This window comes from Pteropus alecto, unplaced genomic scaffold (genome assembly GCF_000325575.1).
Source record: "Pteropus alecto unplaced genomic scaffold, ASM32557v1 scaffold206, whole genome shotgun sequence".
Classification (NCBI taxonomy): domain Eukaryota; kingdom Metazoa; phylum Chordata; class Mammalia; order Chiroptera; family Pteropodidae; genus Pteropus; species Pteropus alecto.
This window is the reverse complement of record NW_006438906.1, coordinates 3304538-3323872: the sequence shown is the minus strand read 5'-3', so window position 1 is coordinate 3323872 and position 19335 is coordinate 3304538. Positions and strand designations below refer to the sequence as shown.

The 19335-nt window shown below is 34.3% G+C and overlaps 1 protein-coding gene across 3 annotated transcripts in view; it reads left to right on the top strand.

The window, feature by feature from the left end:
- NAA35 (N(alpha)-acetyltransferase 35, NatC auxiliary subunit) overlaps positions 1-19335 on the top strand; it is a 66468-nt gene that overhangs the window by 15849 nt on the left and 31284 nt on the right. For all 3 annotated transcript variants that reach the window (XM_006916080.3, XM_025049735.1, XM_015592639.2), the window contains exons 6-11: positions 307-474; positions 9333-9399; positions 9478-9521; positions 10705-10755; positions 11402-11485; positions 12341-12455. In XM_006916080.3, the coding sequence (XP_006916142.1) occupies positions 307-474; positions 9333-9399; positions 9478-9521; positions 10705-10755; positions 11402-11485; positions 12341-12455 (529 nt within the window). The remainder of the gene's footprint in view (positions 1-306; positions 475-9332; positions 9400-9477; positions 9522-10704; positions 10756-11401; positions 11486-12340; positions 12456-19335) is intronic.

Below are 19335 nucleotides of genomic sequence, written 5' to 3'. Positions count from 1 at the left end.
AGGAGGTACTCTAATTTCATTAGTCTCCAAATATATTATAAACTGAATTATGTATATGAATGCTTCCCATATTTATATCTTTCAGCTAATCTTATTTAAGGTATATGATTCTTGAAAGACTTTTGTCAATGAAAGTGAATTCTAATTTTGTCTTTCCTGACCTTTCCTTTAATCACTTTTTAAATCTTATGCTTACTATTATATTTATTTGGGTCTGTGGCACTCTGGTTTTGACTGTTGGATCAGTTGAGACTTTGCAGACTCTCTGTCACCTTAAACATATACATTCTTTTATTTCTTTTCTAGATAACATGGTTAGAAGGCCACTCTTTGGCACAGACAGTATTTACATGCCTTTACATTCATAACCCAGACTTTATAGAAGATCCTGCCATGAAAGCTTTTGCTCTGGGTATCTTGAAAATCTGTGACATAGCAAGGGAAAAAGTAAATAAAGCTGCTGTTTTTGAAGAGGTAAGATTTTGTAATATAAGAATTCTTGAAGCTCATTGGCCGCCTAATTATTCACTGTGATGGTACATATTTTTGTAACATATATAGTTAAAAACAGTTTTTAAAACATGCTATTGCTATTTACAAATACATTGGCTAAAGTAATCTAGTTCTCTTCAAGAAAGAACCTTCATCTTAGTGTATGTTCTTTCTGTCAGTATTATTCATTAGGTATCCATTATGTGCAGAGTACTTTGTTCTGGATATTGTAGGGCTACACAAAGAAAATAAGTGCCAGCCTCTGCCTTCAAGTCTCTTATAAAGCACAGAGTGCTTTACTTTCAGTCTTTGGATAAGAGAGAGCTAAGGAAAACAAAGGTATGAAGAATAGTTAGGGTATAAACATTTTTTTCCAGTTAATACTAAGCACCTCACCTTAAGGAAGTGTTGTGAACTTTAGACATAAAGATTTTTTCTTCTTATAGAAAATAAAGTTTCAGATACAGATAAGTGATTATTTAATTCTTTCCTTTGTTGAAACTGATTTTTTGTTAACATTGGTGTTGATCCAAAGTAGATATCTTAAGCTCCTACAGTGGTCCAGTATATAAGTATGTAAAGTTTTTCTAAATTAATGTTACGTATCCGATAATAATAAATACCTAACATGATTTTCCACATTTAAATGTATGGCTTGTGAGTTGTTTATGAAAAACTGTTTACTTATATACACTTGTTGGTTATTTAGCTGCATATTTGAATTGATATAGATGTCATGGAAAATCTAATCCATTGGGTAGAATTTTTTAAAAGATTAGTTTAAGTTAATAAGTTAATAGTTTAAGTTAAGAGAAACAAATTACTTTAGATACTTAGATTCTCAAAGTACACCCAAAAGACATCAAAAATCAGGCAGAGAAAAAATTCATTTAACAATAGTACTGGAACAATTGATTAGCATCCTTGAAAATTAACTTATCGTTTTACATCTGCTTTAGTCCCTTTGGGTTGCTATAACAGAATACCATATACTAATTGGCTTATAAACAACAGAAATTTATTTCTCAGTGTTCTGGAGGCTAAGTCACCCAAGATCAAGGCACTGGTGCTTCAGTGTCTGGTGAGGGCCCGCTTCCTGCTTCATAGACGGCCATCTTTGTACTGTGTCCACACTTGGCAGAAGTGGGAAGAGAACTCTCAGGGGTCCCTTTTAAAAGCAGAGATCTCTGCCTTTATGACTCAATCAATCACCTCCCCAAACCCCACATACAAATACTATCACATTGGGCTTTAGGACTTAACATATGAATTTTGGGCGGACACAAACATTGTTTATAACATAAAAATAAATTCCCAAAAGGTGAAAAATTTTAAATATAAAATGTTTTTTTAAAAATCAGAAGACAGTTCACTGAAAATAAAATGGCTTTCAAACATAAGATGCTTAGCCTTAAGAGAAATGCAACTTAAAAGTGTAAGACACCATTTTTTATCCATCATTGACAAAGGTTAGAAATTTTTTATAATATCATGTTGAGGAGAATGAGAAAACAGGCACTCCTCATATGCTGTGTGGATTTATCATATGAATAGTCATTGTTTCCCTCTAAACTTCTCCAATTTTCCAGATAAGTTTGTCTCAGATTTATAATTAGAAAAAATTTTTGATTACCTAGTAAAAATCCTTAAGAGATCTAGTAATGAATAAATGAGAATGACTTATAATAAATCATTTCTTTGTTTGAAATGGATGCTTCTGAAGTTCCTAAGTGCTAATATATTTTGTTCTCATATATATGTCTGCTTTGTTTTAACTCCTGAACTAGATACACTTTCAGCTACCTAAAGATGTTTCTTAATTTCTTAATATCTGCTCACACATGCAAAATGGGAAACACAATTCCCCCATCAAACCACTTTTCCTCTTGCATTCTGTATCTTGCAAAATCGTATCTAGAGTGTTTCCTTTGATGACCTTTTGTTTTTAAAGACTCCTGCATCCAGGTTCTTTTATTTTTACCTTGCAAATACCTTGAATCTGGGCAGTGTTTTTTCTTCTCTCATTTTTCCTGCTTTAGTTCCTGCCTTCGTCAGTTTTAGGTTTAGGCAGAACTCTTCTTTCTGGCCCAGGCTTTACCTCTAGTCCATTCCCCACTTGACACCAGTTACCTTCTTAAAAATAGGTTATCTGGTCACATTCGATTTTGCTATTTGAACATTTTCCCTGGGGTATGTGTTTTAATAAAAGTAATAATACTTTTACATAGTATAAAAATCAAATAGTTCATAAGACTTATAATGAAAAATTATAATTCTCTTTCCTTATCCATTCCATAATAATATTTAATTCTTTTGGTTTTTTTCCTACTATTTCCTTTCATATTTCTGGATACTAGGCTTATATTCTGATTTCTGGATTTAAGGATTTAACAGTTTTCAGTTATCAGCACACCTTTAGCATGTATTTAGCATTTATATATTATCCCCTCCCTTACCCCAAATAGTAATTCAGTTTTTGGTTAAATCATTATTCATTGCTGACATTATTGTGATTATATAAATATTAATGACAAATGAGCCAAAGTAGTGTGCGCTTACATTTTCTTTCTCCTACAAATTTTTGTTTTTCTCCTTCTGGCATATTATTTTTTTAGCTGATCCTGAGTGTGTGATTCTCTTTCATCCTCTCATGCTTGTGCACAGGATGTTCCTTGTGGCTCTTATGCCTTTTCTCTTTTACTTACCTTTTTATGGCAAAGTCTTACTTATCTTTAAACTTGGATCATACTCTCTTGACTTGCCTAGACAGACTTCACTTTTCTTCTCTGCCCGCCCTTAGCACATTCTTCTGTTACAGTTGGTGTCTGTACATACTGATTTGCATGGAACAGTTCTCCTTGGTACCTTTTGTCCTGGTGTGATTATTAATAGCATCCTCTTCTTCTCTCAATAGTATCCAATTTGAATAATAATAGTATGGTCCACCCCTTCTCCTATCATTATCCTTGAACATGGATGTGATGTTTAAAGATACTGCTTCATCTTGTAAACATTAAGTGACAAACATGAAAATTGAGGACAATCCAAGCTTAGGGTGATGGAGCTGAAAAAAAGTTACATATATTCTAATGTTCATGTTATTTGGCATGGTATAAGTCTCTGTCACTTAAGTCACTGGAGCTGTTTGCAACCAAACATTTCTAATACAAAAATAAATAAACTAATTGAAACAGTTCTGGTTGGCCTGGTAGAGGGTAAACACTTTTCCATTTGCTGTGTACCATTCTAAGTATTTTTTATAATACCTATTCTTTATGTATACATATACATTATGTACACAATACATAATGTATATTTTATTTAACATGGTGGAATTATATAAACCAGCAGTCCCCAGCCTTTTTGGCACCAGGGACTGGTGCTCCTATGAGAATCTAATGCTGATGATCTGAGGTGCAGCTGAGGTGGTGATGCTAGCTCTGGGGAGCAGCTGCAAACAGATGAAGCTTCGCTTGCTGTTCTGCTGCTTACCTCTTGCTGTGTGGTACCAGTCTGTGTCCCAGGGGTTCAGGACCGCTGATTTTTTTTTCCTATGGACAATAGAAAATAGATTTCTGTACATACTGATACATACAGGTAGATCCACCTCATTGTTTTTATTGGCGGCATAGCATCATGTTAACAGTACAGGTTTTGAATAATTAGTTCCAGCAAGAATTATCAAAGGTTGCTAAACTAGTACACAAAATAACTTTGGCCGGTTGTACTTTTCTAAAATGTCAGGGCATGAGAGGCAAGGACAGAAGACGTGCTCTAGATTAATGAGACATGAATTTCCTGATTTGTTAATTATACTGTGGTTTTATAAGAGAATGATTTTTATTTTTAGGAAATCACATTGAAGTGTTTAGAGGTAAAAGAGGCATCAAGGTCAGCAACTTATTCTCAAATGTTTCCAAAAAAAATATAGAGAATAATAATGGAAATATAAAATGTTGTTTGGGAAATCTGGCAAAGGGAATATGGGACTTCTTTTTACTATCTTTGTAATCTGAAATTTTTGGAAAATAAAACTTAAGAAAATACAACCTCTACGAATTAAGGCCACCTAAGTTTGTGTTCTGTCACTAGCTTTCTACTTTTTGAGAATTTAACTTTTTATGCCTCAGTTTCCTCACTTATAAAACATAATTGATAATAGTACCCACTTCAAAGCATTCAAAGGTTAACGAAGTTAATAGAAGTAAAATGTTTAGAACAGTGCTTGGCACATGGTAAACATTTAATAAATGTTAGCTATTGTTATTAGTAGTATTTTATCTATGGTAAGTTACAAGCCACTTACTAATGGACATTTAAATTGTTTTAGGTCTTAATCTGAATTATCTATATGTGTATTTTACCCCGTACCCTAAGTATGTTACCCAGTGTTTTGTCTGTAGATGGTACTTGGATTTTGGTTGAGCGAATCATTTCAGGAGCTTTTGAAATCTTTATGCAAAGTATTCTATCTGTAAAATGAATTTTTAAAGTAATAATGTACTGCAACCACTTTTGCAATTAAGTTTTAGAAGAGGTTGAAAAAATTTATTAGAATATTACATTATTAGAACAATCAAGATTACTGCTCTGGTAGAATCACATTCAATACTGGTATTGGATATTCTGTTACACAGTAAAGATTGTAAATATTTTACCATTCTAAATTTCCTTCTAAGGTTGCATTGTTTTAAATACTATGTTTTATAGAACTCTAAATATCTCTGAAAACTTTCTGCAATTATATCTTGGCAGTATTGTAAAAACATCATAAAGACAATAAAGAACATGAGCTTTACCTGCCAAGATATTTTACTTCTCTCACTGGATAATAGACTCTATAATGGCAGCGATTGTATTTTACCATTGTATCTCTGGTTATCTAGCCCATACCAGCCACCATCGGGTACTCAGAAAATGGTTTAGGAATGAGTGAATAAATGAAGAAAATATTTTCCCTAGTAATCAACTCACCTCCAAAATCTTGATTTCAAGCATACTCCCCTTTGATCGCTACCACTTACTTTCTTGTTTATTAACTCTGATTCCCCTACTCCCACTCTTCTTCAAGTTCCCTGGAGACCTCCAGTTTATACAAGTTGCTGCTTTATTTTTCTCTGCTATTTTTGTGTCCTCGTTTCTCTGATTCTGTACTGAAATCACTCTTTTTCAGACACTCTTAACTCCCTTGCCCCTCTCATTCCATCATGATGAATCTCATCTGGCAAAACCCCAACCATCTGTCTGCTCACTACTTGCACCCAAACAGCAGAAGGCTGCTAGAGAAAACCCACATCTGTGTGTCTGTTCTCACTTTAATTTTAGGACTGCAAATCTAAGATGGGCACTCAACACTAGAGACAGTCTTATTCTATAACACTTCTGTAGTGAATTTGCTTTTTCAGTCTCTAAGGTGACTTTTTTTTTACTTCTCAAACCTCAGTGGCAGCCCTTCTATCAACTTGCTTTGTACCTTAATGAAATGTTAGATGGAATCAGATGTAATTAGAAGTACCACATCTTCTCACTGTCACAAATGCTAGCCTGTGTTAGTACCTATGTGCTCTGCCTTCTGTCTTGTTAAAGTGAAAGTATTCCTGTGATAGTCTAAGCTCAGCCCCTCCACTTGTGTTCTAGATTCTGTTCCCTCTTGCCTGCTGTAGTTATGAATCCTGTTTTTGTATTGCATTACTAGTGTCTCCTTCATGGCTAGATTATTTTTATTGGCATAAAAACATGCTTTAGTATCAATTTAAAGAAAACAGTAGCTTTCCTTGAATTTACAGTCTCATTTCTTTGTATTTACAGTCTCATTTCTCTTCTATTCTACACAAAAATAAGCTGTTAATGTTTACTTATTTTACTTTGTCTTTCTGTCTCTTCTCACCTACTTGGATATTTTCCAACTGGACATTCTTTTCTGCTACTACACAGAAACTGGTCTTAACAAGGTCATCAATGATATCCATCTTACTAGATCCATTGTTTTCACCCCTCCCTCTTCAACCTATCAACATAAGTTGACCCAGAAGATCACTCTTTGACATACTTTCTTCAACTTGTCTTCCTGATACAGCAGTCTCTTGGATTTCTTTCTTCCTTACTGGTTAGTCCCATTTCCTGTGCTTGTTTCTCTAGATACTAGAGTACTCCTGGGCTTTCTCCCTTCTCTATACCTTCTCCTTCAGTTGATTTCCTCTGGTTTGGTGTCTTTTAATACTCTGATGAAGCCCAAATTTATATCTCTAGTTCTGATTCCTCCCCTGACTTCCAGACTCAAGCAAGTGCCTTCCTGAAATCTTCATTTGGATGACAAAAGAAATTGCAAACTTTATATAGCCAAAATTGAACTTCATCTCTGCCTTTAATCTTGCTCCTCCCAAAGTCTGGCCCATCTCAGTAAATGATACCATCATTTACCAGTTGCTCAGACTGAAAAATGATCCTTGATTGTACAGTTTACTTCATACCCCCATATTCTGTTCCTTAGCACATCCTGTTGGCTTTACCTTTTAAATATCCTGATTTCAATATCTTCTCACTTTTAATTATAATGTCGATCTAAGTCACTATAAGCTCCTGCTGGGACTATTGGATGGTATCCAGTATCTGTTTTCACTTTGATTTTTGTCTTCTTTAAGTCTACAAAGTTTCAAGAGTGATCTTTCATGGTAGCATCTGTTTACGTAACTCCTCTGCTTGCTTCAGTCCTCCGATGGCTTAGATTAAGTTCTTGTTACTGAGGCTTGTATTTATTACACAGACCTGTGATATTCTCCCAGATAAGTGTTTTCCCTTAGACCCCTCTTGAAAACACAGTTCACCGGTAGGGCTCATAGGTGTCTTCCCAGTGTTGGCCTACTTAATTTTTTAAAAAATTGGTAACATTTAGAAATTGGAGAATTTTATGTTAAATTAAGTTTTGTTCTGAAAAATTAGACCTTGCCACATTATTCCTGCATTCATTCATGGCCAAAATTGGGTAAGTAGTAGCTGACTTCTTTAGATGAAGTATTATTCCTGCATTCATTCATGGCCAAAGTTAGGTAAGTAGTAGCTGACTTCTTTAGGTGAGGTATTATTCCTGCATTCATTCATGGCCAAAATTAGGTAAGTAGTAGCTGACTTCTTTAGATGAAGTATATGTTCTTCAGTTTGTCACAGTGTCTCCCACTCCCCAAGGTATTTTGTAACCAGCCTGATGTACTTAGGAAGGTTACCAGCTGTTTACATTTATGGCCCCTGCCTTACAGTAAGTCATTATTTCTTCAGCAAGTATATTGTGAACAGTACTTTGTGCAAAGCACTGTTCTAAGCTCTGGAGAAAAAGTAGTGAATAAAGCAAAGCCCTGATCTCATGGATTACGCATTCTTTGGGACAAATAGTCAATGTGTAAGTAAACAAATACATATATAATGTGAGGTGATGATAAGTTCTATGAAGAAAAGTAAAATGGGAGGGGATAGAAAGTGTTGGAGGGTGCTATTTTAGAGAGAATGCACAGAGGAAACCTCTATATGAGGAATTGATATTGGAACAGAGTGGAGCTTTGTAAATCTTTTGAAGAAAATCATTTTGGGTAGGGGGTCAGCCAGTACAGAGGTACTGAGAAGAGAATGTTTGATGTATTCAAAGGCTACAAGAAGGCCTGTGTGACTGCAGTGCAGTGAACATGGAAAAGAGTGGCAGGTAGGAAATGAGGTTGGAGAGAGAGACCAGAGCCACATGCTGGAGGGCTTTAGAAGCCATGGTGGGATTTTGGATTTTTACTGTGAGGAAGGAAAGTAGGTTTTGAGTAGGAAGTAATGTGAAATGACTTATTTTAAAACAACCTCTTTGACATTGGTAGCCACCTATAATTTAGTGGGGGACCTGTCTAGAGACGGTATAGAAGTGAGAGATGATGATGACTTGAACTAGAGACAGCTGTGAAAGGAGCGAGATATGATTAGATTAGAAATGGAAGAGAGAGCCTACAGGGTTTTTTGATGGATTTGATAGGGGCTGTGGGAAAATGAGAGGGCTTGCAGTGCAGGTTTTCAGCTTGAGTAACTGGATAGATGGAGGTGTCATTTATAAGCGTGATAAACACTCAGAGATTTCCTTTTTTCAGGCATGTAAAATTTGAGAATCCTATTTGAAGTTCAAGTAGAGATAGGGTATATTACCTAAAAGATAAGCTTATAGCTCTGTAACCCAACCTAAGATTTCCCAATCCTCTGAGTCATGTAATACCATTGAGTTTTTTGAAACCAGAGACATAATGTTTGTTTGTTTTTCTTTCTTTTTGTAAGATACTAGTACCTGGCATGAATTGCATAGTCGCTGATATTTTTCTTAAGAATTCAGAAATTTTGCTAGTTTCTATCATTGCTGAAAATACCTTTTATTCCATTATATTAGGCTTTTATGTACATTTTTGTGAGAATTGTGATGACGGAAACACTCTAGTAGAGCTTCTGATTCCTTAATCAGACCAACCAGATGATATTAGATGCATAGTCTTCAAGTGAGTCAACAAGTCACTTAATTTGTTAATGTCTCAGCAGGGTTTTAAATGATTTTGGGGAGTGGGAATCCATGCGTAAGTGGGAATTATTACCATGTGGTAATGTCATAAGCATTAGCTTTATTTTGCAAGTGAACATATTCAATGCAAGTATATTTAAGTCACCTCAGGACAAGCAGTTGAAATTAGAATACAGTGTTTTAAGAGTACACCAACAAGGTAATGACCTTCCATTACTGTTTTCTTATTAGCAAATAATGATTTTGTAAGAGAAATGTTATGAAAGGTTTTGCCACTACTTAAGGGCCTAATTATTCTTTTTCTGTATAGGAAGATTTTCAGTCAATGACTTATGGATTTAAAATGGCAAACAGTGTGACTGATCTTCGAGTTACAGGTAAACCATTTATAAAGATAACTCACAAGTTTAATGTTTGGATTTGTTTTCTTTTAACCTCATCGTCTCTCTTTCTAGGCATGTTAAAAGATGTGGAAGATGACATGCAAAGAAGAGTAAAGGTATATATTTTCCCTTTTCTTTGGTAAAGAGTTTTTGTTTTCTATGTGTTGGGTTAACTTTAGCTAATTACAAATAGCTAATGTTGGTAGGTCCATCAACTTTATATATGCTGTGCCTTTTTAGTAATGACTTTGAAGATTGCTAGAGGAGTTTCTGATAAGTTAAAGTCACTTTCAGTATTCAAAATTTACAGTTAATTTTTTAATTTTTGGCCATTGTTTTAGAATTTTCATATGCTATTTTAAGAGTAGCATAATATGTAAAGTTTTAAGCTACACAAAGGTAAGGACTATCTTCTTCACCTGGCGTCTTTAATAACTAGTACTATGTCTACAACACAGTAGAAGAGCTTAGTTAATAGCGGTATCCCAAATCTGTGAAAGCCTTCTATGAATGACTTCCTTCAGCCAGATGACCCTGACGATTTGGTTCTCATGGAGATTACACAAGAGAGAAAGTTAATATTTCCACTGTTTTTAAAAAACATATAGCACAGCATGATTGTCAGAGCACTTTTACATTATTGTCTTATTTGATATTTACAATTATTCATGGAATTAGGCAATACAGTGCACACAATGCCCCACTTTTACATGAGGAAAAGACAGCTTAAAGGACTTTAGTAACCTGTATGAGTCTTACTGAAGGACATGCCACTAGTAAGTGGCAGCTCCAGGGCTAGAACTTGAATCGTCCACCAGATCTTCCTGTGCTACTGCCCTGGAACTTCACCATAGTCAACCATCTAGTACTCATGTATTAAGATGTTTTGTAGTGTACTGCAAAACAGATTAGTATTTACTATGTGACTTTATTTTTATGACATGGTGTTGTAAAAGTTACTATTTGTTTCTAACAGGGCTAGTTTTGAAAGCATCAGGAATTTCAATTAATAGATTAGTTTTAAAAAATGACCATGTTCCGTGTGCTACTATTTGTTATTTCACTGTTTTGCTTTTGCTGTTTTTAAAACCTTATATAAAAATTTATATAAAAATGGACTTTCTGTATATATTATTAATAGGAATATAAATACTAAATACAACTTTTTTCCCCTTCACAAATGTTTTTTTTTAAAAATAGCTCTTACATATATTTAATAAATTTAGTGCTTCACCTTGTTATACTCTAACATTTCAACAGGTTTGTGTTTGTTTTAATTCGCCTTTTTTAAAATTTTAGAGTACTCGAAGTCGACAAGGAGAAGAAAGAGATCCAGAAGTTGAACTAGAAGTAATTGAACTTATTTTCTGGTAGATAATATCAGAGAAGTCTACCTCTTAATGTTGTAGTTTTATGAACTGCGTTATAATTTATGGAAGCCCTTTTTAAGGTATTTCTTTAAAAATTGGACATTGCAAGGGATTTTATTTCCCTTGTATTTATTTTGATAGAATGATAATACGCCTCTTTCAAATACATGATTTCAAAGCTGAATCTCCAGTATTCCTGTGAGGTAGGAAGAAAAAATGGCTTTTTACAGATGATACATCAGAGCTTGGCAAAACTCAAGAACTTGAACAGTATCAAAAGTTGCCCAACGTTGAGATCCAAAATTTTCTGACTCTGTTTAAAGTACTTTTTTAACAGTCCTTTTTAAAAATGATAATTAAATTAGTTTTGAGATAATAGTGTAATGTTTTTGTTAGGAGAAAAATCAGTCCTGGTGATATAGAAGCTTTACTTTATATTTCTATTTTAGTAGAATAGGCTTGTTATGTTTTCTGTAGCTCATTTTCAGGCATTTAAAAGTCTATAAGTGAAGGTGTTTGTAATGTAGTAAGTTATTAACAGAGATTTAGGACTCAAATACCTTGAAAATGAAATTCCTTTGACAGACTTCGCATCTTTTAACTTCGAGTTCTTTTTTATTTTTTAGCACCAACAGTGTTTAGCGGTATTCAGCAGAGTGAAATTTACTCGAGTGTTACTGACAGTGCTTATAGCCTTTACTAAGAAAGAGGTAAGGGTATTTACTATAATCTCTCTATTTTAGTGGAGGTTTTTTGGTGTGGAATGCTTTACTGAAGTAGTTCTGAAACTTTCCATTGAAATGTGCCTGATCGCACATATATAGCACTCAACATTTGATGTCTTTACATCAACATAGCCCTGATGATTTTTTCAAAGTCACATGAATTTTATATTCTCCATAATATATGCAGGTGTGTTGTTGATATAAAAATAATATTTTTTATTAGTGGATAAAATAAAAGAAGGTGAAATTGCTTGCGGGTAGTCATATTTTGTGAATTGAAAAGGAGAAAGTAAAAATAAGACTCTTAGGACATTTTCTTTCTTTAATTAATTGTTAGATTTGTGTAGACCCAAGAGCAAGCCCTTGATGGTGAATATTTTTTTCCTTTGTGTATATTTGTATTAACTCTATTACGGATTAATTTGTGAATAGTTAGTAAGTGGTAAGTAAAGATCCAGTCTTCATCATTGATCTAACTTCTGTAATACTGTTTTTTTCTTTTTTTTTTTTTTTTAATTTCACCTTGATGAATGACAAATGTTGAAATTTTTCAGTTGGCTGCATCTCTCTCTCTTTTTTTTTTTATACAAAAGATTAACAGAACAAACTGGAAATGTTTCCCATTGGTTTTTAATGACTTCTACAAAATATAGATATGGGTGAAAAAATAATTTCTATCCTAACAGGATCTGTTCATCCTGTATTAAGTGAATAGTTTGTGAAAACCAGTGTCATTACAATAAGCATTTAATTTCATTATTGTTTATAGGACTTTCCTATTTAATGTATATCTTTCAGTGAAAGAATATGTAAGAATGTTTTTGGTGATTTATTTGCTAGACCAGTGCAGTTGCAGAAGCTCAAAAATTGATGGTTCAAGCAGCAGATCTTCTTTCTGCCATTCATAATTCATTGCATCATGGCATCCAGGCTCAGAATGATACTACAAAAGGAGGTAATTATCTGTTTTGCTCCTACTCTTTTTTCATTCTTTCCCATCTACAGTGTATAGGATCTGGTTCTAAAATTTCATTTAATTCAATCAATCTGGACCTTGGAATGTTTTGCTCCATAGAGTATAGAGTATATAGAGTATTTATGCCCCCTTATTTTAAATTTTTTTGTAGAACAAAACAATACTACAGAACATGGCCCTCTCTTGAGTCTTGCTGTTTGGGCTCGGAATATTTACCTTGTCTTGTGATCGATCATGCTGTAATGTCAGCAGTACATTCTTTTTAAGTCACCTCTCCCCTTTACTTTTTTGAGAGATCATTACCTCCGTTAGTCTTCCTTGACTCAAAGCAGGCCTAGATATTCCCTCTTTGGCCTCACTGTACTCACACACACCTCTGTTACAACAGAATTGATACTTTTAGGCTAGAGACTGTTTTATTTGTATATCTGTATAGTGCTTGGCACATTGTTGATGTTCAGTAGATTTTATTTATGAAATATGCCTTAAAAGGAATAGTGTGCTTCTGTTGTAAAAGTTGCAACTGATTTAGCATTTTAGATAATGTGTAACAATTTTGATTATGCATAAAACTCATTAAAATGAGATATTTATACTTTTATAATTAGTTTTTCCCAGTTGTTGGTATCGTGACCAGGAAGGCCAGTTTTTACTGATTCACTGCTTTCCTTTTCCACCCCACCCCCGTCCTTTTAGGGACAGCAGTTATGTTCCCCTTCCCATGAATTTTTTTCTTACTCAAATGTTAGATAGTGGAACAGTGCAAAAGTCATTTGGTTTAAGAAATTCGTATTATAATCTTTATGTATCTAATAATTATACTGAATTTATTAATTCATTAACATTTTTTCATTTTCCCCAGGAGGGGGAATGTGTATATGAGATGACTGACTAAGGTGGCATTCTGTAACCATGGGACATGAAAAAAAAAAGATTGTTAATGCATAGCACACTATCTAGTACATGTTTACAAAGAAGTGTAACATGTCTGCAGCTCTTCAATAACTTAAAATACTAGTGCAAGGATACTTTTGTGAAAACCATTCTATAATAAGTTATTTCAAAGTAATTTGTTGGGTTATGTGTCAGGAAGATACTAATAATGTAAAACGAGTCTTCTTGATGACTGGATCTGATTCTCCTTTTTGCTGTATCCTGAATACTGTGGGCTGTTCTGGTCTATAACTAAGGATAATAATTGCCGTAGGATCGTTAGTTAGTTGTCCATATGGTTTGTGGCTTCTCTATACTTCAGACTAGTCATTGCTAAAAAAAAAAAAAAAAAAATTATTGCCTATGTATATATTTCCCACCATTTCTCTGGTTTTATGGTTTGCTCACAAGTAAGCTTCAGGAAGATGGTTTGCATAAAGTTAACTTGAAGAAATTTTTTTTTAAATGTAATCTTATGAATAAGCAAGTAAAGTTTTAAATTTAAGAGGTACTCTATGCTTACTTTTCTGTTTAATATCTTTAGCTGGCTTAATTTAACTTTGTAATTATCTTTTAAGCATGAAGCTAAACAGTTCTATAATTTTAAAAATAATGCCTTCCCAATGTCTGTTCTAAGAAAAATGATGTCAAAACAATAATGTGGATTAGTTTTCATCTCAGATTACTCATTTTGCCTTCTTAATGTTATTAGAACTCCAACTGGTGACAAATTGGCTATTTAAAGTTTGAAATCACTGAGCATTCATTTTAGCTTCTCATCGAAAGGTTTATAATCAGTAGGACTTGGTGGAAAAGCCTTTGTTTTCACAGAACTCTTAGGGGTTTTTTAATCCTCTAGGTTAAAATCTTACTACTGTATAGTCAAGGGTGGAAATCTCTATCCTCAAAGAAGGAACAAAACAGGCAAGCAAACCGCATACATTAAAAAAATGAGAAAAATCAGTGCACATATAAAACAAAATATAAGATGTTATACAAAAAGAAAAAATATATTCTTTGAGATGCAAAATATAAGAGCAGAAATATTAAAAATAAATAGAACACATAGAACAGAAAGTTGAGGAAATCTTACAGAAAGTAAAGTAAAAAATGAAAAGATGGAAAATAAGGGGGAAAAAAGATCAGAATATTACAGGATCAGTCCAGAAGGTCCACTGTCCAATAAGGATAAATAAAGTAAATGAAGGATAAACTAATAAAAGTTATTCCAGAAATAGAGATCAGAAAGTAGAAGCAGTAGATTTATGAAAATCTCCTGGAATTGAATAATGCAAATATTTAGAGTGAAAGAGCCAATAAAGAGCTGCCCAGCACAATCATCGTGAAATTTCTGATTAGTGGGGAAAAACACAAGGTCCTAAGAGATTTGAAAGACAAAAACAAATTACATACACAGAATCAAGACAGAATGTCATTAGACTTCTCAACAACACTAATGGAAACTAGAAATCAATGGAGCAAAGAAGCAAGTTGAAGAAGTCATACTTCCCAATTTCAAAACTTACTACAAAGCTACGGTAATCAAGACAGTATGGGACTGACATAGAAATAGGCATAGATCCATGGAATAGATTTAAGAATTCAAAAACTATCCCATTTATAGTCATCTTAAACCTAATAATACTTTATTTGGAAAAAATTCTATGCAAATGTGATTAAGTACAGATTGATCTTTTGATGAGATAATCTTGGACTATCTGGTTGGGCCCTAAATACCATCCTAAATGTCCTTAAAAGAAAGGCAGAGGGAAATTAGACACATTAGGCCATTGTTCACTAAAAGTAACTGGGGATGAGACTCAACCAATATGGTGACATAGGAGGCTCCTCAGCTCTCTTCCTCCCATGGACACAGTGAATATATAGCTACATATGGAGTATTTCCTTCTGAAAGAGATCCAGAAACTAGCTGATCATCTCCTACATGTTATCAAAATAGCTAGGAAAAGGCTGAGGCATACTCTTGCCATAAACTCTCACACCTGATAAGTGCCATAAAACCAGGAGAGAACCCCCAACTCCCAGCTTCTACCTCGGGAGTGAGAATTTGTACCCCATAGCTAGTGCCCCAACTTTTAAGACTCCTATAGAGACAGGCTCCCAGAATTCCTAGCTTTGAAAGTCAGCAGGGTTTGCGTCCATGAGATCCATAAGGCTATAACAATCAACGAAGCAATTCTTAATGGACTCTTGAGCACTTGCCATGGCTATGCAGAGGTGAGTGCAAAGGGAGCAGGCAAAATTGTCCCTCTACCAGTCTACCCCTAAAAGAGGTTCATCTGTATGTTTTAAAAGCTACTGCCTGAGGGCCAAGCTTCTTACTTGGTACTAGGAGCTGGATGAGATCTTCCTCAGAGACTGGGAAAGCCAGCGGGCATCTTTCTCTCCTCCACTTTGTTGCAATATAAAACCCAGTTGCCAGTATCTCCCAGGAAGGAGCTTGTACACACAGCTTGCGCGCAAGCTTTTGCAGCTGTCACCCAAGGGACAATCTTCCAGATCACCTGGCTCTAATAGCCAGCAGGTCTTGCATTTAAGAGTCCCACAGGACTGTATCAAACAGCCAGTTAACAGGTGTTGGAGCACCCTTATCCTACAGATATACACCCAGGCCCAGCACAGAGGGTTTAAGTAAAAATGCCTATCTCCTAGTTTCTCCCTGGGAGGGCCCTAACTGTATACTTCCCCAGCTTCTACCTGAGAGTCTGGCCTCTAATTGGCCTGCATCTATGTGCTGACTTTGGGACACTGATGGGTCTTGGCACACTCTTAACTACTAGGAGCCACTAAGAATAGAGGAGGAGGCATGGACAGTCCAAAAGTTTGAGAGGCAACTAGCAACTTGGGCTAAGCTGAAAACAGGAAAGTATAAAACCGCTAAAGGTAAATGTATACTGTCATCCCTCAGTATCAGCAGGGGATTGGTTCCAGGACGCTCTGTGGACACTCAAGTCCCTTATATAAGATAGTGTAGAGCAATACATACAGTTGGCCGTCCACATCTGTGGATTCCCAACTTCAGATTGAAAATATTGTTTTTGATCCATAGTTAGTTGAATCTGTGGATGCAAAACCTTTTGGATACTGAGGGCTGACTAGTTTAATTTAGAATAGTCTAATGTTGTAATGGTAGTGGGTAAAGCACTTATAACTCTTGTATGAAGGTAAAAAGACAAAAATATTTTAAAAAGCTAATTACAATAATTTTAATGGATACACAACATAAAAAGATGCAAATTACGACATCAGAAGCAAAATGGAGGTAGCTTTCGTATGTGTTTGAAGTTATTATCAGCTTAAAATAGACTATTATAAATGTAGTTTATGCAAAACCTCATGGTAACCACAAAGCAAAATCCTGTAATAGATATACAAAAATAAAGAGAAAAGAACCAAAGTGTAGCATTAGAGAAAATCATCAAATAAGGAAGAGCAAGAGAAGAAAAGAACAAAGGAATTATAAAAGTTATAAAACAACCAGAAAACACTAAAGCGACAATGATAATTCCATATTATCAATACTTATTTTAAATGTAACTGAACTAAATTCTCCAATCAAAAGACAGAGTGTAGCTAAAGGTTTGTCAATTTTGTTTTATCTTTTTGATAAGCCAACTCTTTCACTGATCTTTTTTGTTGTTTTTCTGGTCTCTATTTCATTTATTTCCCTTCTGATCTTTATTATTTTCTTTCTTCTGCTAACTTTGGGCTTAATTTGTTTCTTTTGTGTAGTGCCTTGAGGTATAAATTTAGGTTATTTGAGATCTCTCTAATTTCTTAATACAAGCTTTTATTGCTATAAACTTCCCTCTCAGAAGTGCTTTTGAAGCATCCTGTAGGTTTTGGTATGTTGTGTTTCCATTCTCATTTGGTTTGAGATATTTTTTGATTTCTCTTCTGATTTATTTTTTTACCTAATGGTTATTCAGAAGTGTGTTGTTTCCACATACTTAGAGAATTTCCGTTTTTCTCTTGTTGATTTCTAATTTTATACCATTATCGTCAGAGAAGATAGCTGTTAGGATTTCATTTTTAAAAAATTTGTTAAGACTTGTTTTGTGTGCTATGATAATCATCTGTCCACTTGAAAAGAATGTGCATTCTGCTGCTATTGAACGGAATGTTCTGTATATGTCTTTAGGTCTATCTGGTCTAACGTGTAATTTAATTCATTGTTTCCTTGTTTGTTTTCAGTCTGGGTGATTTATCCATCTTTGAAAGTGGAATATTGAAGTCTCTTCCTATTATTGCACTCTATATCCTCCTTCATATTTGTTAATATCTGCTTTATATATTTAGGTGCTCCTATGTTGGGTACATAAATATTTACAATTGTTATATGCTCTTGATGAATTGACTCCTTTAATCATTTGATAATGAACTTGCCTCTTGTTTTAATGTCTGTGTTTTAAAGTCTGATTTAAGTGTAGCTGCCCCTGCTTTCTTTTGGTTCCCATTTGATGGATGACTGGATAAAGAAAATATCACATATATACAATAGGATATTATTCAGCCTTAAAAAAGGAAATTCTGTCACTTATGACAATATAGATGAACCTAGAGGGCATTATGCTGAGAAAAATAAGCCAGACAGAGAATGATGAATATTGCATATTATCACTTATATATGAAATAAAAAAAAAAAAAACTGTTGCTCAGGACTGGGGAGAAATAGGGAGAGTTTGGTAAAAGCTATAGGATGAATAAGATCTGCAGATGTAATGTATAACATGGTGACTGTATTTGAGAACATTATTGTATAATTGAAATTTACTATGAGAGTAGAACTTAAATGTTCTACTTAAACCCAAGTGGGGGAGTGGAGTAAAATATGTCAGGTGATGTATATATAAATAATCTCAGTGAGGGGAATCCTGTCACAATTTATACATACATCACATCAGATTGTACACTTTAAATATCTTACAATTTTATTGTGAATCATACTTCAGTAAGGCTGGAAAGAATACAAAAATAAAAGGAAGTAATAGCACATCTTGGAGAAATTGGTGATTCCAGGACAAGGGCAGGGAAAGATATAAGATGAGCCTGAAACAGCTCATCATGCCAAAGGTTAGTCAATGTTCAAAGAATGACAGGGACATATAAATTGTACACAGAAAACAGCTGGAAGCAATATTCACACAGGCCAAGTTGGGGACAACTGGAGCATTAAAGCAAATAATTCTTATAGATCATAACCTATTGAATAGAAGAAGTCATTACATACCAATGTAAGTAAATGCATTAATGGAATTTGGTGATGATGATGGGCATGTTTAGGTTTTCCCTCCCTTGCCCGTCCCCAAATATTTATTAACTACGAAGGGAAAATGAGTGACTACAATGAAGAACCCTGTCAGACACCAACTTAATCAAGTGATCAAAGTTAACATTACCAGTAGTGAGTTAAATTATCGCTTTGCTGATAGGGTGCAATGAGAGGAATATAACATTACTTCTGTCATAGTCCAAAAATTAATATTCTGAATCTAATCATGAAGAAATAAGACAAACTCACAAAATTACTGGCATGTTAGTCTTCAGAGTTATCAAGGTCATGGAAGCCAAGGAAAGACTGAAATAATGCTCCAGATTGAAGGTCACTAAGAAACAATGAAGTTAAATTAAATGCAACTATGATTCTAATGTGGATGTGAAGAATATTATTGGAATAGTTTGTAGAACTTGAATGAGATCTGAAAATTAGATGATAGTAATCAGTCAATGTTAGTTTCCTAATTCTGATTGTAATATTATGAATATATGAGTATGTCTGTAGCAGCAGCATTCTCAACATATTTGAGGGTGACTCAGTATTGACTATGCTTGCATCATTTACTGTAAGTTTAAGATTGTTTCAAATGAAAAAAGTTCACCTTAAAAAAACAATGCAAAACAAATC